Source organism: Plodia interpunctella, chromosome 2, assembly GCF_027563975.2.
Source record: "Plodia interpunctella isolate USDA-ARS_2022_Savannah chromosome 2, ilPloInte3.2, whole genome shotgun sequence".
In the NCBI taxonomy this organism is placed as follows: Eukaryota; Metazoa; Arthropoda; class Insecta; order Lepidoptera; family Pyralidae; genus Plodia; species Plodia interpunctella.
The window spans coordinates 2,011,112-2,029,725 of record NC_071295.1 but is presented as its reverse complement, the minus strand read 5'-3'; the positions used below and the strand labels follow the sequence as shown (position 1 = coordinate 2,029,725).

The 18,614-nt window shown below is 36.1% G+C and overlaps 1 protein-coding gene across 4 annotated transcripts; it reads right to left on the bottom strand.

The window, feature by feature from the left end:
• Positions 1-1,220: 1,220 nt before the first annotated feature.
• Positions 1,221-17,575, bottom strand: LOC128675745 (uncharacterized). 4 transcript variants are annotated; one of them, XM_053755381.2, is made up of 6 exons: positions 17,349-17,575; positions 4,679-4,849; positions 4,014-4,232; positions 3,502-3,653; positions 2,703-2,869; positions 1,221-2,089 (listed from the first exon to the last, which is right to left on the bottom strand). In XM_053755381.2, exons 2-5 carry the CDS (start codon positions 4,847-4,849, stop codon positions 2,725-2,727), a joined length of 687 nt encoding a protein of 228 aa, XP_053611356.1. In that variant the 5' UTR covers positions 17,349-17,575; the 3' UTR covers positions 1,221-2,089; positions 2,703-2,724. The 4 variants fall into 4 exon arrangements, with proteins under 4 accessions (XP_053611356.1, XP_053611334.1, XP_053611345.1 ...); XM_053755359.2 differs by having other exon boundaries at positions 2,750-2,869; XM_053755370.2 differs by having other exon boundaries at positions 2,762-2,869.
• Positions 17,576-18,614: the final 1,039 nt, after the last annotated feature.

Sequence of the window (18,614 nt, the reverse complement as noted above, 5' to 3'; positions counted from 1 at the left end):
AAAGAGCCAAACATACTTTAGCTTAACCTCATTTATGGATTTTGGGTTTGCAATTTATCCAAGTTTGATGAAGAAAACGTAAATTCTACTACATATACAACTTCCCGCCCTGTTCAAGTCTGATGCTGTAAGATGAGATACAAAATTATTAGCTCCCTGTACTTCTCGTGTATTTTAAATACTACCCGTCATGTCAGATGCCTTTAGGCGATTTGAATATAATCTGAAATCAGTGTTAGCTTGCTTTCTATAAATGAATAAATACCACCCGTATCTTGTATTAGCGACACGAGAAATGACGATGTCTATCGTTTTCTCTATCTACAGCTGTGACTGATTAGAAAATCTTCTAATTAGTAGTAGTAAATAAATATAACAGCAACACAGACACTAAGTTTTTTTTTTAGTAAAAGTCAGGCTAGACAAAAGATATGGTTAAATCCTATGATTAAAACGAAGTGAATAGAATAAAATCATGTTTTATCACTATGTATCACAGATATATGAATATTATAATGTAATGTTCATTCAAATGTTTCAATTTTCATTATGAGAAAAAGCATTTGCAACATGGTGCAATAATAATTTAGGGTCTTTAGACGCCTAGTTAAAATTACGAGCAATCATTCGAATCATGCAATGTTTCTCATAGATATAGACAGGGTAGTTGACAAGTTCAAATAATGGTCAGATTAATTTAAAAAAATAGATATATTTAGGATCATTACGATAATTCATAGACTGTAACAATGTAGCTGGATCATTATATGAAGATTTAAAGTTTCAAGTTGAAATTCAAAAGTATGAAATTAAAATAAAAAAATCATTTTCTTTAAAGTATTAAATATTATAAAAACAATATCAACCATCAAATTAAGTAAGTAACAATTTAAGAAGTCATTTCCATAAACGTAGGTAATGTCGAACAAATATACTAGCTTTCTTTGCGAACATTTTAGCAAGTTGTGACGTCACTTCTACATGTTATTTAGTACCTAAGTATGCAGCGTTTGAACGAGTCCAAAAATGTATGATTTTATTTTTGTCATATCTTTAAAAGCATTTGCTTTATTACAGTAATTGTAATTTCACCAGTGTTTCTATTAATATGGCCTTTGAATAGACAACAAAACAAATTTGTCAACTAGTGATTCTAGAATCAACTTGTTATTTAAGTACTTAACTATAACTACTTATTCAGGTAAAAATGAAACAAAAGAAACCTGTAATTTATGTTTTATTTCAAATTATTAATAATAAGTAGCTACTTAATAATAACAACCTATCTACCTACTTTACTAAGAAATCTTTTCTGCCTAACTGGTGTAGGTATTATGGCAGATTCTATTTATCAAATTCCTTTATTCTTACAATATTATTGCATTATTGCTATCTTTTTACCATAGAATATAACAAATGGAATACCGCCGTTACCTAACTCTGTACTGTACATAACAATATACTTAAATGTCTCCTGCAGCTACGTGTCAGCTTATATAAGAAGTAATTGAAAATAATTAATAATCATCTATCTAAAACTTGTAAACAGACGATCCGACTGACCGACAGAAAGGGACTCAGATATAAAAGAAAGAGGATAAACGCTTATCCTGTTTCATTCCTTTCTGTTGGTGTTGGCCGGTCGGATTCAAACACCAAAATTTGAAGGCCTGTTACTTGTATTATAATAACGGAGAACGGAGAAATAAGACATTGTAATCAACAGTGTCGGTAAATTGCAATTAACTACTTCCAATACCAGTAATCGGGACATGAAACGCGAATTTAAATATTAAAAAGAGATGTTCTCAAATTTTCTTTTTACTCAGTCGTATTCTTTTAGTAAAGTCCGCGCTACGAAATAAGTTCCGAGTAGAGAGAGAAAGAGAGGGAGAGAGTGCGGCGTTGTAGTCGCTACAACAGTAACGTGGTCGATCTGTTATTGATAGTTCCACATATTGCCCCGTGATTTCTTTTGTAGTGTGACGTTTTCTCTCGTTGACTGCGGTCATATTAATGCCGGCGTTGACATCATGTTATTATTTTCCACATTCTGTCCAGGTATTCTCCGATTTTGTAGACGGCATTCCTGAAACACATAAGTTACCTATACAAATTTTTGTTGATTTATTTTTATATGAAAGTAAAATTAAACGAATCATTAAATCTCCTGAAACGTTGTTGTTCATGATATCAGCTATTTAGTCTTTCGAGGTAAAAAGGTTTTAAAATAAGTGTGAATGTAGGTATAAAACCTATACTTATCAAGTTCTAAGTGGCGTATTGGTCCCGCTCTTGAATGGGACCTTTACATGTCCTTCCGTGGAAGTCGTAAGAGGCGATAGCCTTGGCAGCAGACGGAATTTTCAGAGGGTTAATAGTTAATAGTCAGGCAGGAGGGCGACCAAAATTTGAAGCCTAATATGCAGATCCTTATGGCTTCTTGGTAACACAAGCTTGAATGTAAACGCGAAAATGCGAGGATGAGAAATATCACTCTCAACCTCACATGTTCTAGACACCTGTGTGCGTAGTGCGACTTTGCTATTTACATCTCATCATCGAGTCGATACGCAGTGAGGACCAGCTAACCAATAAACGACGCAACGACAACCACACCACAAAGTGATTGGTTCATTATAACTTCACTACATCTCACTTCGAATCAATTCAATAGTGAGAAGTGCAATGCAAATCCGTACTTCGCGCTCTGGAGATAGAATGTCAACACCCTTTCTTAGAAAGGCACCTGGGAGAGAACCTGGAGAGCGGGCGGGCGGCGGGCAGCAGCGCGGCCGCCGCCCGCCGCGCCGCGCTCGCCGCGTCGCCCGCGGCGGCGCGCGCCAGCCACACCGCCTCGCAGCGGGAACTGAAATAAATACAACATTCTCTCTCTCTCAACTGTGTGACAATTTTCAATAATTTTATTGAAAATACAACCTTTTTATTTTTTATTTATTCATTTAAATTTTGTCATTTTTAAGAATGATGTAAATTCGTCCTCCTAATTTTTAATATTTTTAAGATCTATTTTTGCTAATAATGTGCCGCTTCTTCTTCACCTGCGCTTTGGAAGTCGGCAGTAGACTTAGTTTAAGTAATTTTTTGACGTCAATAAGTGATGTATATAATAAATAAAAATAAAGTAAAACTAAATTGAATAAAGAAATTTGAATTTTAATCTCTCATCTGAGCGTTTTCCCAGAAGATATTGTCCCAATGTACGCTTTACTACTATTTCGTCTCCACTTCGCACAGTCGTGGGCATCCCTAGTTATCAAACTATTTAGCACGCATATCATCCTTCCTCATCTTTATAAAGATCGCAAAGTAAGATCTAACTTATATATAGAGATCTGATGTAATGACTCATGTAAGAAGGTCCTCAGGTACCTATTCTTTATAAAATGAAAGATTTCACAAAGCAACGTCATGATGCACCCTGAAAGTACAAAATGTAATGTATGTAAGTAAGTATATATTGCAATGTTTAGTACCTACCTCTTGGCGACGTGCTGCAGACCGGCCTGTATTACGGCGTCGAAGGCCGCGCCCGCGACGCTGAACGCGGCGCCGCCGCCGGCCGCTGCGCCCGCGCACGCCCACACTATCGTCCCGCCCGGACGGACCAGCACCGACGTGGTTTCTAGGACCTACAATTATTTATGGTTATTTAGGCTTTCTTATTAGGATCTTTCTATATTCAGGCAAGATCTACTTTATTGCACAAAGTAAAAAAAAAAGTGAGTAGAGGAGGATTAAATTATGACTCAGGTGGGGCCTATTTGGTTATAAAAATCTCAGGCCGACGTGTTTTCGGGTTTAGAGTTGGTATAAAAACTCATGTGACACGAATAGGATTCGAACTTTCGGTCCACAGGCGAGCGTCTTAATCATTACACCACCACTGATTAAATTTAGTTAAAAATTCGCAAATTTTATTTAAAAAAACCTATATTTTACATATAGGTTGTTATTATAAGTATATTATTGAGTAAATTAATAAAAATTACCTTCAAATTGCTGTACACGTCCTGCGACACGAACTCAGACATCCCATTAAGACAATCCGTGCTGGGCTCTGCGCCTACCACCACCAGCGCGTCCACCCTGCTTTCAGAACAGCTGCTGATGTTCTGCATCAGCTCGTCGGTCACACTGCTGACCGTACAGCCTCGAGATTCCAGCTCATTCTTCAGCTGTTGGCCCAGTTCGTTTGTTGTGTTCGTTATCTGAAAAATGCAAGTGATAAATACACATAATAAATTGAAATTCGGATGATTCTGACGGAGATGTCGACTAAGTTTGGTTTATTTAGAAGACCTTTCTCAAGACAACGATGAGTTCAATTATATAATATCATTTGATATGTGGTAAATTAATGCATAGTAGAGTCCGAATGAGAGAAGTTCCGCAGACATGGTAAAGTCCCTGATAAGAACATCATGGAAAAGCTAAGTTTAGGTACCTAATTTTATTTGGATTGGGAACAACATAACTACAGTCTGATCTCATGATAAACTCCAGAATTTATTGTAGACCAAGTCAGTTAAACAAAGTTCCTGCTTCACTGGTAACAAACAAAATGTATTTATTTTATTTAGTGTACCTACACTTGGCTAGCAGAGCGCGCCAGGCCAGGTTCTTTCCTTCACGCCAATTAGAATAATTATCTTACCAGAACACTTTTAACAGGTCTCCTATGACTATGTCTTTTTCTAGCGACCTTCCTCCGGGCGGTGTAGGCCAGGAGTGCAGACGTGGCCAGCAGGAGGGAGCCGCCTTCCAGCGTGGCCAGGAGGCGCCAGGCCAGGGACGCGCCTCCCTCCACCGCCGTTGTCATTGTCATCTAGAATTATAATTATTGAGATTTTAGATATATGTGGTCGTCCAAATCAAAAGGGACCTTATGGCGGCTGGCACTTAGGTCTTTATTGCTGTTGATTTGAATCTTGATTCGAATACAATACAACGGCAAAAATAGTGTAAGTGCCGGGCGCCATAAGGTCGCTTTCGATTTGGACGATCACATATGACCTGAATAACTAAGATGAGGGAGAAGAATTTGTCTCTTTACAAACAAGCAAAATGACGACCTCCGTGGCCTAATGGTCATCAAGCCGGACACGGGGGGGTCTTGGGTTCTAGCCCCGGTCAGTCAAGATGGAATAAACTCAGATGGACCTGGGTCTTGGATGTTTATCTATATATGTATAAGTATATTATAAAATACAGTGTTGTTGAGTTAGTAACCAATGACACAAGTGACGAACTTACTTTGGGGCCAACTCAATTTGTGTGATTTGTTCTTATATATTTATTTATTTAAAATCTATCATACACGTGGAGTTTGTTTGCCTCGGTATATGAATGTGACGCCTACTGTCTGCCTTCAAATGGCAATGAGAGATACACGAGTATCGTGAGGACATCTGACAAAAAGAATACTGACTGTCAAAAAGAAGGGTTTTTTAGTTAGTAACTAGAATATCTATGACAAATGTTAATATGACTTATTAATAAAAATAAGCAGTTGACATTTTCCCTAAACCTATAAAAAATATGACATTGGGACACGCAATCTGCAGGCTATTTTTTTTATATTGAGTAACCTCTGTTTGATCACGACGACCGAGGGCAGCCTTGACGCAGATCGCTCTTGGCTCATTCATAATTAATCGAAAGTTGTGACGCGTGGCTTGCACTCTTACTTCATTCATCTTTGTAACCCCACATGAAATTTTATATAAGTACATTGTGTTAGAAAGTCTTACATATAGAGTAACAAAAAATATTTTATACTAGCTGAGGCCCGCAACTTCGTTCGTGTGGCCGAACAATTTTTTGTAAGGAGTCAAAATGTTTAGAGAAATTTAACTGTACAGACAAAGCGTAACGATATCTATACAGAAGATGCTCATACGACTGAAATATATTTCCTATGGTTTAGCTTACTCTGTTACTATGACTCTATCGCCTAATTTTGTTTTTATGTAAATGTACGGAATTTTTTATATGTATTGATAGGTATGTATATAATAACAATAAAGACGCAGTTCCGCGAATTTTGGCGGACTCAGCATATATTTTTGGGGTGATTCAGGTGTATGAAGAAAGTCACAGATAGATCATATCATTATATTGTAGTTATGTAGTAACAAGCAGCTCACGTCACTAGTTCTATCGTGGTTGGCATTTTATTGCTTTAAATAAAAGCGCTCAAACAAACTATACGCAATTTTCGTGAATTCGCGTCGGCATATGTCCGAGTTCGGTGATAGTTTGTGGTCGGCGTAACATACTGTGGCAACCCCACATGACTGGGAAAGGTGTAAAAGAAGAGAAGAAGAAAGCGTCAGTCGAATTTTAGGGTAATATTTTCTCATCATCATCATCATCTGCAGCCCTCCGTGACCCACTGCTGGGCGTAGACCTCCTTCCGTCACCGCCAACAATCTCTGTCCTGGGCCATCCCCATCCAGTTGTTGCCAGCAATTTCCTTTACATCGTCGACCCATCTAGCCGCCGGATGTTCTACGCTCCGTTTTCCAGTTCTGGGGTACCACTCGGCTACAGCTTTACTCCACCTTCCATCATTCCTTCTAGCCAGGTGCGCCCAGCCCAATTCCACGCGACTCTGGAGACCACATCTCGAACTTTCGTTCGACGACGTATCTTATTATTCTTATTTTCTCATGGTATTGGTATTATTTATGGTACTTCCCTTTACTTCCTCGATAACTATCTCCATCCCACGCGCTCTTTCTAAATCTGTAATCTCCACAGTCACATTTACATTAATTAGTACGGAGAAATTACAATAACATATAACCGCTGAAAAACCACGGTTATGTGGGTAAATACGACTTATTTACGTCGATGACAGCTAGGTGGTAATTTGCATGGGATGATGTTGAATAATCACCCGTAATTACTGTCATTCTCAATGATGATTTGTATGCAACCTTTGTCACCTGTATTCCGAGGATGGTGTCTTCGTCACGGCAGCAACAAGCAAAAACTTAAGATCGTTTTCAAGAATTAAGGTATTTTTTTCTAACAATTTTTGTATCGAATTTATTCAAAGCTTACTACCTATCGCCGGTTGACTGTAAGAGATCCCAACATGGGATAAGTCAGTCCGTCGTTGTACATGAATCTTTATTGTATAAATTTTAATTGATGTAGTTACTTATTTTCGTGCAATAAAGTTAGAACAAACAAACAAGTACACGCGACAAAAAGTTGCCTTTGACACTCTCCTTCCTTCTATTCTAACTATCTCTACACAAAAAAATCCCAATAATTGATCTGGTTTGGCATGAAAAACAGATAGACAAACAAACACTTTTTTTTAATTATATTGGGTTTCAGCACGTCGAGAAGTGGTTTTGTCACAATTAAAAAAAAAGTTTACACATCCAAATACTCGCATGTGACTCAATACGTCACGAAACAATTGTCGTGCCATTTGGTTACGTAATTAAAATTGAACCAATAAAATTATTTTTTATTATTTATTTTGTTATATGAGAGTTATTAATTTTTTTGCAACGCGTTTATGTCGTTTGCAGGCGCTGCGCTTGCGCAAAACGGGCACACTGTTTCATTAACCTTTGTTCGAGAAACAAATATTTTAATGTACTAACTCAATATAATAACTAATATGAAAGTAATTCGTTTTACACAATTGCTAGTTATAGTATAGTCTTTATTTTGTACACTTGTTTGATATTTTAAGATTAAGTATAGTTTGCTGAATCGATTAATAATAATTATACATGCCTACATTTATTCGTAAATGATTGATATCGTAATATTTGATTCGTCAAAGACCTTATGAAAATTTTCCAGTTAAGTAGGTATAATAAATCCTCCATAAACTCCAAAACTACTGGGCCCACTTTGATGAAATTTGGCACAGAGATAGACGAAACCTTCAGCGCCCTGCACTAACGTGCTCATAAGGCTTGACACGTACGTTGAAAGGAAAACCTAATTTATTTATGACTTGAAGTTTTAAACTTCAAGTCTCGCACGTTTTCCATTTCAAATTTAAGTCATTAAGCCAGATCTTTATGTAGATCTTGTTTTATGTTTTTTACAAAAATGTGTCAGCCAACGGTCGTGCCGGACAACTAGGGACGCCGACGATCATGCGAAATATGAAGACGAAAAAGTAGAAAAGCGGACCCTGCGGTTTCCGACGCTCAAAAGCTGGGAAAAACCAGGAAACTCAGAAGAGAGATCTTTACAAAGATCTATTGAGACCATGACATTACCACACAACACAAGCAGGCCCATATTATCGTAAACGTAAACAATGTCATCTTTATCTATTTGACTGTGATGGTTTGCGGTAAACGTGGTTATAATAAACTAACCTGACCTGACTTTAAAGTTACTGCTATAATTTACTGAGATGAGAACAGGAAAATATTATCTATTGTTGCGTACAGTATCTAGTAATTATGTGTGTGCATTATAATAAGCCTCAAACAAGGCAAGGCGTCGATTACAATTATAAATATTTATTCATATTAAAAATATTGAAAAATCTGTGATGTCAAAACCTCCTGGCGATCCATTAAAAATGTCTACAATTCATTTTTAACTATAAGTGATTTAATTAGTTACCTCGCGTGTTGAGTCTGATTTGCTTCAAAATACAACATACTAGATGTTGCCCGGGGCTTCGCTCTCGTGGAATTTTGAGATAAAATATAGCCTATAGCAATATTGTATAATGTACCTTTCTAATGGTGAAAGATTTTTTGAAGTCGGTTCAGTAGTTTCTGAGATTACCCGCCTCAAACATACACACAAACGCTTACCTCTTTATAATGTTAGTATAGATTAAAAATATTGATGTATGCTGGCACTTATGTATGGAATATTACATAGATTGTCTGTAAAAGAAGATGATGAATTGGAAATAATGATTAAAAGCGAAAGAAAAGAGCTCAATGCTTTCCTTTGTTTATTAAACCTTCTTTAAGTCGTCAAAATGACGACTTAAAGAATTTAATATCTTTAAATATAATAACAATATCTTTAAAAATAATAATAAATAGTCAAAAAGTGGGAAAAATAATCAAAAATAGCTATTTTTATTACAAGTTTTTAAAGCTGTTTTTATTACAAGTTACTGCACAGCATACATCATCGTGGTCCTACATAGTACTAATGTAAGTTTAAGCACGTTATGTCAACATTAAACCAATATCCTTGAAAAGTATTTACTGACAGATGAACTTAGCGACCCAGGTGGCAGGTGTTGCAACCATCCTTGAGTAGGGTAGGTTAACTGCACCTTAATAACATTGAACATTCCTAACTAACAGGTCCATATATACTAACTGGTATTAGAGTTGTTTTGTTATCAGAAAACGGGTGATAGATCTAATTTATAATATCACTAGCTGTGCCCCGGGGCTTCACTCCTGTGAGAATTTTGGGATAAAATTACTCCAGGTTATATTCTCCCCGTGTACCAAATTTCATAACAATCCGTACAGTAGATTTTGTGTGAAAGAGTAACAAACATGTATGATTTATTACTCTGTCGCGCAACCTATATCATCACAAATACATTAATAATATTAGTTGGATTCCTTGGGCAATTGTTGCAAACAATAACACATTGCACCGTTCGATTTAATAGTACCTAATACCCTGAAGCGGCGGTGGTGTAATGGTTAAGACGCCCGCCTGTGGATCAAAAGGTCCCAGGTTCAAAACCTACTCGTGCCATATGAGTTTGTATACAAATCTGACTCATATATAGTAGTTTTCATCGGCCACCACTTGCTTCCGGTGAAGGAAAACATCGTGAGGAAATCTGCACACTGGTTGCTTATTATTAACTTGTGTGTGAAATGGAGAAGGCAATGGAAAACCACTCCATTAATAATGCCAAGAAAGTTGTTGTGTGTGTTTCATTTCACGTAATGACCACGACCCACAGCCATGAGGAATACGACTATGAAGAAGAATACCCTGTTATTTTTATAGAGGAAATATTTCCTTCTCCAATAACGGCAGGCACAATGCTAATTTATCCATCTTGTCAAGGAAAATTAAAAGAAAATGTACAATAGGAGGGAACCGAGTGAGCCCGTTGGTACTAGCATTGTTTTCCGTCGTTGCGTGCGATTTCAATCGACAATTTAAGTACATATTCTCATATCGGTGGCTGTTTTTCCTTTCTCACAATATACCATATGGGACTTATTGTTAAGTAATTGTTTTTTGCGATTGGATCGGCAATTTCAATAGTGAGGGAAAAGATGAAGAGTTTTATACTAACTTTTGTCCACGGCTTCGCCCGCGTAACTTTCCCATGGGAACAGTTATTTTTCCGAAATGAAAGATATAGTGCAAAATTTTAAAAAATATTGATTGAGTAGATAGAGCTTGAAGAAAAACAAACTTACTTTTGCATTTATAATCTTAATTAGGAATTTATCTGGATATTCTCATATACTATACATTTTGTAGGAATAATAATTTTGTAACAAATAAAAGGCAAATCATCATAATTTCATTGATCCTTTCTCTGCCTACTGCTGAGCACAAAAACAAAGTAAACTAAAGACAACCAAAGAAGATGAACATTTCCATACAACTTCCCGATCTATCTCACATACACGACTTATAATCATAACTTCATAACTAGACAAAATAATTGCCTATATACATCACAATAAAATACCTACAGGTAGGTCTAGCAGGACATTTTGCGAGGACTTGAATTGTATCACTATCGACTAAATTCATATGGAAATTGAATAACATGTGTAAACTATTAATTATCCATATTTAAATGTTGATGTCGTTGATACGATTACGTTCTTGAGATACGTGCTAACCCCACCGGTCTTACTCTACCTGTGAACTAAATTTCATCAAACTGCGCTCAGTGCTAGTACAATTAAACATCCAATCAATCCATCCATCCAATATAAGTAGTAGTTAATATTGATAAAATGGTTAAACTACAAAATCAAAAAGTTGTTTGCCTCAAACTAAAATACAAACACGAAGTTAAATACTGAGGTCGTCGACGTTTTAGGTAAGTAAATGCATAATATTTATTCAAACGCATATAAATGTCTCGGATTGGATTAATTCGTGTCCGGTGGAAGCCGTACCCTGTGCGATGTGTGGAGGTTACAGATGGATACCCTGGGAAACTCATGTTTAGAGTAATTTTGAAGGTCCCATATTTCAAAACGCGTTAAGAAAGAGTGTCGTAGGAAATAAGATCAAAACGGCGACTGAAGATAAAGAGAGATGGAAAGGACCAACGTGCCTTGAAGAATAAATTCAAAAGGAATAAAATAGATCTTATAAAGGACTAGATGCTTGCCCGGTGCTTCGTTTCCGTGAGAATTTTGAGATAAAATATAGCCTATAGCAATCTTGGATAATGAACCAATCAAAGAAAGAAAAAATGTGAAAGAATTTTCGAAATCGTTTCGGTAGTTTCGGAGATTACCTGCCTCAAACATACAAACTTATAAATGCTTACCTCTTTATAATAATAGTATAGATTATTTTGTGCGAGATGCAAGACCAACCGTTCTGGGACTGGATTGTCGTCTGTTGAACCCAGAAAGACAAAAAATGTTTGGCTTCAAATGTTCGACAATTTTTTGAGACTACGTCCATTATTACCTTGACAAAATGTTGATAAATCTGAAGAACTCTAATTATAATTTTACTTTATTAACTAAGTACAAAATTAAACATTAAAGTCACATATTCGAGTCCAGTCTTCTACGATCCCTTTAATTTGTTCCCCTCGCCTTGTAAAGAGAGAGTTGGGTCCGCACTTGTGCCTAATAAGGTCAATGCTGGCTGGTCAGGTAGCGCAGGGTCTAGAACGGGGGTTATTTGATAACTTGACACGAGGTATAAGACGTACGCGTGAGTACTTAAATGTTAAAATGTTTTTCGTAGAGACTACAAGTTCTTCTGAAATATGGTTGTGCCGCTTCCGCCGCCAGTCCGGGCAGAAAGGGAACGCCTGCTGGCTGATAAAAAAGGAAATGCGTGAATATATATAAAATAACTAATCTGTTTAACCTTAAACAACTTTATAAATATAGAATGTGTATTCTCGTTGAAAAAATTCTTACCAATAAAATCCACTCACAAATAAGTTTCAGCAAAAGAAATTTTAAGCATAATTTAAGAAATACTAATAAGATAAAAACTACTACACCTAGAACCAATTATGGCAAGAGAGACATATTGTATGAAGGGGTGCAAATGTACAACAAACTACCAAACGAACTAAAAGAGTGTAAATCTCTGACTTTGTTTACAGAAAGATTGAAGAAACATATTTACGACCAAGTTTAAAATTATTAAAGTGACAACTGTGCCTGATTTGAACACTGTTTTAAAGCTAATTATTTAATATGATTTGTATTAGTTTATAAGACTCATTGTAAGTGAATTTATTCTTTATGAGTCAATCAATAAAGATCTTTAAACCTAATGCGTGCTATGCCAATGGGCTGACAACAAAAAATACCGAGTAGGTATGAAAGCTGACCTTGGTTAGGAGCTTTTTAATGGCTAAATAAGAAATCGGGAATGATCTAGATGAGATAGGTATTACATGGAGATTAAAAAAGAGAGTGAACTTTTAATCAGTGTCATGATTCCCGGTAATTCATGGTTCATAATTTGCGGTTACTACTTATACCCCCAGGCCCCTCTTCGTGGGCCCCCAGCTAAATGTCTCGCGTGCCTGTTATCCTAAGTGACTAAGAAAGTATCAAAAATACTAGAGAACTATGCACACAAACACAACTAATAAAATCAGCTGCACGACCAAACGGAAATTTCTTTGAAACTACAGCTGAAATCCTGATGATAATAAGTATGGCTTACATCAAGTACATCTATTAATTAAACACACGTAAATATCATTAATTAAACTTGCCGGCCTTAGCTAACTCGTAACATACGTATTTCCATTCAAAAAGTTCGAGAGAATTGGGAACGTCCCTGAATCAAGTTCCACACGCGATCGTTAAAAAAATTGCTATCTTACGCGATTGATGCACTCACCTTGGTTTTAATCTGTGATGCACGCAATGCCTTTTTAAAAAACACGCGGGAAATATTGCGCCATAAATAATTACTGTTTTTTTTTTAATCAAGTGACTGAGGAATATCGTATAGCTTTGGCATTAAAAGTATTTCGTTTGGTCATATATTTCTGTTTTTATGATTAGTACTCGATCACAATCATAATATTATGTTTCCACATATTTTTTGATGGTGCATGTACTTACATTGTTATATTACTGAGAAAAAAATAAATATATTAAAAAAATAGTTAGCACTTCTGGCATCCGAAAGAAACTCATGTTTGGGACCAACACTGTATAAATGAGTTTCTTTCGGCATTTCTTCTCAGTGGTCGCAGCAAAAATTTATTTACCTAATGTGTTTTTCATCTTTGTAAATGTAATGTTAGAATAACTACCTACCTAACATAACTAATCTACTAATAAACGTGATCTTGAATCTCACTTGACAGGATTATTCATAAACATTTGACTATGTAATATACACTAATTGTTAACCCTCAAACCACGGACATAATATCCATAGTTCACTAAAGTCAATTGCATGTCAATTTGCTGCATAAACCTTTATTTGGAGGTAATAAGGACTAGTTTGCATTGAATTTGGGTAGGTTGTGTGTTGTTGATTGTATGGGTGTACGAGTTGACTGTTGTCACAGCCTGACAATCAAATTAGCAGCTGTTTAGGGTCAAGTTCAAAGCAAAGACCACGACGATTGCTCGATTTCGTTTATTGTTGTTTGCTCAGGTTGTTTCTTTAGCCTTAATTCTTAAAATGGACAACATTGCTTACATTTATTTGTGAAAAAAATTTAAGATTATGTAGACAACGAATTCTTAGACGGGTAAGTAAGTTATATATATTGTGAAATCTAAATAATTTAGTCTTCCTTTACTTTACAAGTATGATACTCTACTTCTTTCCCTATTTATATAATGTACCTATACCTATACTATTTTATTTATATACCTACCTATGTATATAAATAAAATACCTACACTGTATTAATTGCACTTAGTTATTAGCATTTGTTAGATAAGTACCTACCTAATTACTACGTAATTTGGGATACTCACCTAAGTTAACTTAACTTACTTAGGTAGGTACATTATATTATAACGTTATGGTTTGTTTAAAGCTGAAGAACTTAAATAATCTTTAACTCTTTCGTAATTTTTTATAAATACAAATAAGTATAAAATAATCCATATTGGTAAGCTGTATATGACCTATTCGAAAGCCAAAAACGAGCGACCCGCAGACTGATTAAATCACAAATCTATTGCAAAACAACAGCCTCCATTTTGTAACACCAACATTGCCGTTCGCGGAGTGGCTACACGATTATTGCACTCTTTTTTGTGAAACAAAACATAGGTACATATAACAAACAAAACATTCAAATACCTCTCTCTCCAAAGCGTATTTCAGGTTACTTCCTTTTCTTTCTTACTTTTTTCCACGCTCTTTAGCGACGTCTTCAGTTGTCAGTTTATTAGCTCGCATGTCCAGAACTTTATAACTAGGCTTATTCAAGTTTTCAATTAAATATCATTCGACGGAAATCTAGGTATGATAATAATGAGATTCGAGAGAGAAAAAAATTCTGGAATAGAGCGAGAGAGACAGAGAGAAATTCCGGAATACAGCTGAATTCCTGCTCGATTCCAGAATTTTTCATTTCATTATTATAGCCAAAATTTGATTAAAAAGCATTGTGACGTGTGACATACCTATAACAAAACCATTTATATGTAGGCATGGATCGTAACATGAAATTTAAAATGAACGGCTCTAAATGTGCTAAAGTACAGTCAACAGCACATCAAGTTACCTAGCATGAACTTCTATGGCAATAGCGGCGAGTTTGCAATGTATATAGTTGTAGGGTACGTAGGTAGGTAGGTGAATGGGTAGGTTGATAGTGCTGTTGACTGTACCTACCCATATTGATTTTAGACCGAAATTAGTAAAACTATCAACAAGGCCAAGACACGAAATAGTTTGCCCCAGTCCGGATCTGGATATCCTTAGTACGGCCGGCGGCGATTTGAACAAGTAGCATTACAGACTGTAAAGAAACACCTACCATGAAGCATTAAACACGAAGCACAATCATTGCGTCTACACGTTCTCTTTTTTATACGATGCGTTAACGCTATATGAAGCAAAAAGAAACAGCATGTGGCCGTTAGCAACGTGCCTTCTGATTTAAACATGACTAAATATTAGCTTTCTATGTTATTGAATGGCTAGCGGCCCACCGAATCATTGAACTACGGAGACAGTCACTGATTGCAGATTAGTGCACAGGGTACCGGCACTAGGGAAGGCATAGTTGGACCACCCAGGGCGCTGGATACTCTAGAGCGCCTCCGAACACAAACACACTAGTAAGTAATCCGAACATAAAAGACAATCGTCCTAGAATTAAACGTATAGAAAGGTGTACAGGCGTATCCAATGCTGGTAGTTTTAGCGAGTGAGGTTATGACGATTGGCTCCAGGAAAGAGTCAAGTTTGACAAACTTTTGCCGATGTGCCGTGCATCGGCAAACAGATCTTCAAACTTGACTGTCGACCTACATTTCTGGTTTTTCTTTGCTGTAAAAAGCAAACGAAAATTGCACGTGCAAGCCATGCAATGTACTTATGTTCATTCGCGATCGGCTGATTTCGCCTATAGATAGTGTGGAGCCGGGATTCTGTCGTAAAAGAAACGACCGTACTACGCTTATAGACAAAAGACGCCATAAACTTTTCGCTCAGGGGCTGCAACAGGCTCTTGCATATTACAGTTGCAATATTACGAGATAGACAAACCAGTTTAGTTTTACAATAAATTACGTATATTACACGTAGCTCTCTAGTCCTCAGAGTATAAGGTCCAGGACGTTTTGTAACTGGATTTACGTCACTGGTCAGCGGTGTTGGATAATTTGAAACTGGTTTAGCCTGGTCAGGTGTGAACCGCGGAAGACTAGGGACTTCAACCTATTTCTCAATTTCTGTTAGGTAATTGCAGTGAAATGGCTGTTAAGATTTTATTGGACTAGGTTACCTATTTGTAAACACCACTTGGTGCGAAATTAAGACATTTACGAAATATTTATATTTAGATTTTAGACGGTGTGTGCCAACAGGATTGTTATGGGTTATGGAGCGCCGTGTGTCGTAAACTGTACTTTTAATGGTAGGTTTTTTAACTAAGTTACTTGATTTCAGTTTCAGATTTATTTATTGATAATCACAAATCTGAAATTGGTAGATCGATTGATTGTAAGTAGTTTGATTTCAGAATGCGTCGATAGATTTTTCTGTTAGTTAAGTACTATATGTAGATAATTTAAATATTTATGCAAATCATTATTATTTACAGATAAAGTATCAGTGTCAGATCTTTATCATAACGGGGTAGACAGAGTCACGAAACCTGAAGGTCCGGAAACCACGTTTAGCTGGATAGCGGGCTTACAGATGGAGTTGCTAGCACATCGCCAATGAGAGGAATTTATCGACCTATCCCTTGATTGACTTTTACAACCTGCGCGGGAGAAGAAGCAGCTTGCACAAACTGTTTTTCTTTTTCTGACGTGTAGGTTTATTAAATTGTGTTATGTAATTTTATGATATTGATATGAAAAACAAAAAAAAAAACAAATGAATCCGCAACACGCTTCGTTTATTTTTCGAATTAGAGCTAATTACAACTTCATTCTCACTTTATTACCTACATAAACTAAGTAATCTGCACGTATGTAAGTTTTCTAATTCATAAATCGATATTATAATCGCGCTTTACGTTCAAGTTTATAGTAAGTAGGTACTTAATTATTTTATAGCTTTTTCGTTCAATATTGGATTTTCATTATCAATTTTAGTATGTAGGCTTGTATATTATTAGAATATGAAGATAATAAATCCCATCCATCCATACTAATTGTAAAGAGAAAAGAATAGTATTTTTGTTTATTGGCTCGTAATGAATAAACTCAAAAATGACTGGACTGATTTTGATGAAATTTGGCACAGCGACAGACGAAACGTTCAGGAGTAACATATAGGCTTTACCCGAGCGAATCCGGGGCGGGCCCCTAGTCTATATAAGCGCATGCGAAAACAATTGTTGACTTTATCAGCGAAAATAATCTAACCATAGAAAATATATATCTGTATTGTAACTGTAATATATACACACCTATAATCAAATGGTCAAAAAGATATAGATTTATAGGTACCTTTTTAATGATGCAGTTTTTCCATGAATATAATTTTTAAAATCAAATACTGACCAAAATTATTTGGACAATTTTGCTGTAAATCGTCATTTTTTTAACACTAGACTGAAAAAAAAATAAACTGGCTTGAAATAAAAATTTGAATTTCGAAGTTTTCCGCGGGACGAGGCGCGGAATCGCGTTCGTTCCGAAACGCGCGCGGTTATCGAATGCACGCTAACGTTTTGACTAAAAGTGACTCACCTTGATTTTCCCGATCTTAGGTTAGTATCAAATTAAGTTCGAGTAAGACACATGGGCATTATATTTACGTAGTAATTTATTTATTTAGCTCAATATAACGGTACACAATATGTATCGTATTACAGTATTTAGTAAGAAAAAAAACTTGGTTCGATACAGTATCCATTTTTATCTTTACGTGGCAGACAGAGCCAAAAGATGCGAATTTCACAGGCCATGGTTGATTACTTAACTATATGGTGGAGAAACAGAAATTTTAAAAATACCAAACGTGGGAAATTAAGCTTCACGTTGGATTTGATAATATTCACGGTACTAATATTGTTACCTATCTATCTATCGAAAATTCAGGCGTAAAATAGTACAGAGTAAAATACTCAAATAAGTGAAATTCCTTAATGTAACTAATTATCTTATAGTAAGCAGATATCCTTCTTAAATATATAATGAAAAACTTAAGCATGGATTTTCATGTGCTTTTCCCCAATAAGTAATGTTCTGAGAAAGGATTAGGCGTACAATTTGTTGTTTTTACCCAAGCGAAGCCGGGACGCGCCGCTAGTTAAGGATAAATTGATTCTATTATCAATTAATGTTGGCCGTCGATAGGGCCATAGAGTAGATACATTTTTATAAAACACTACTGTGTAGAATAGAAATTCTATTGAACGTGTCACACTTTCGATTTAACACTGCAATCGTGTCAACTGCACAATAGGCGGTGACTGCAATCAGCGTGCAAGCAAATCACTGTGTAGGAGATGCAACGCGATTGTGTTCAAAGTATCGTTGTAAAGTTGTAATTGTGATTGAGTTAGGGATTCTAGCGCGTGCAGAAGCAGTAATAGATACTTATGAGGTTTAAAATCCTGCGATAGTAAATGAGACTGTGAGGTGAATCGAGAGATTGCTAGATTGATAAGAATATTTCGCCCGGCAGTGATTGCGTTCGTTGATAAATTTGGACATTCCATTTCATTCAAAGAAAGAAAGAAATCATTGATTCGGCGAACATATAAAAAT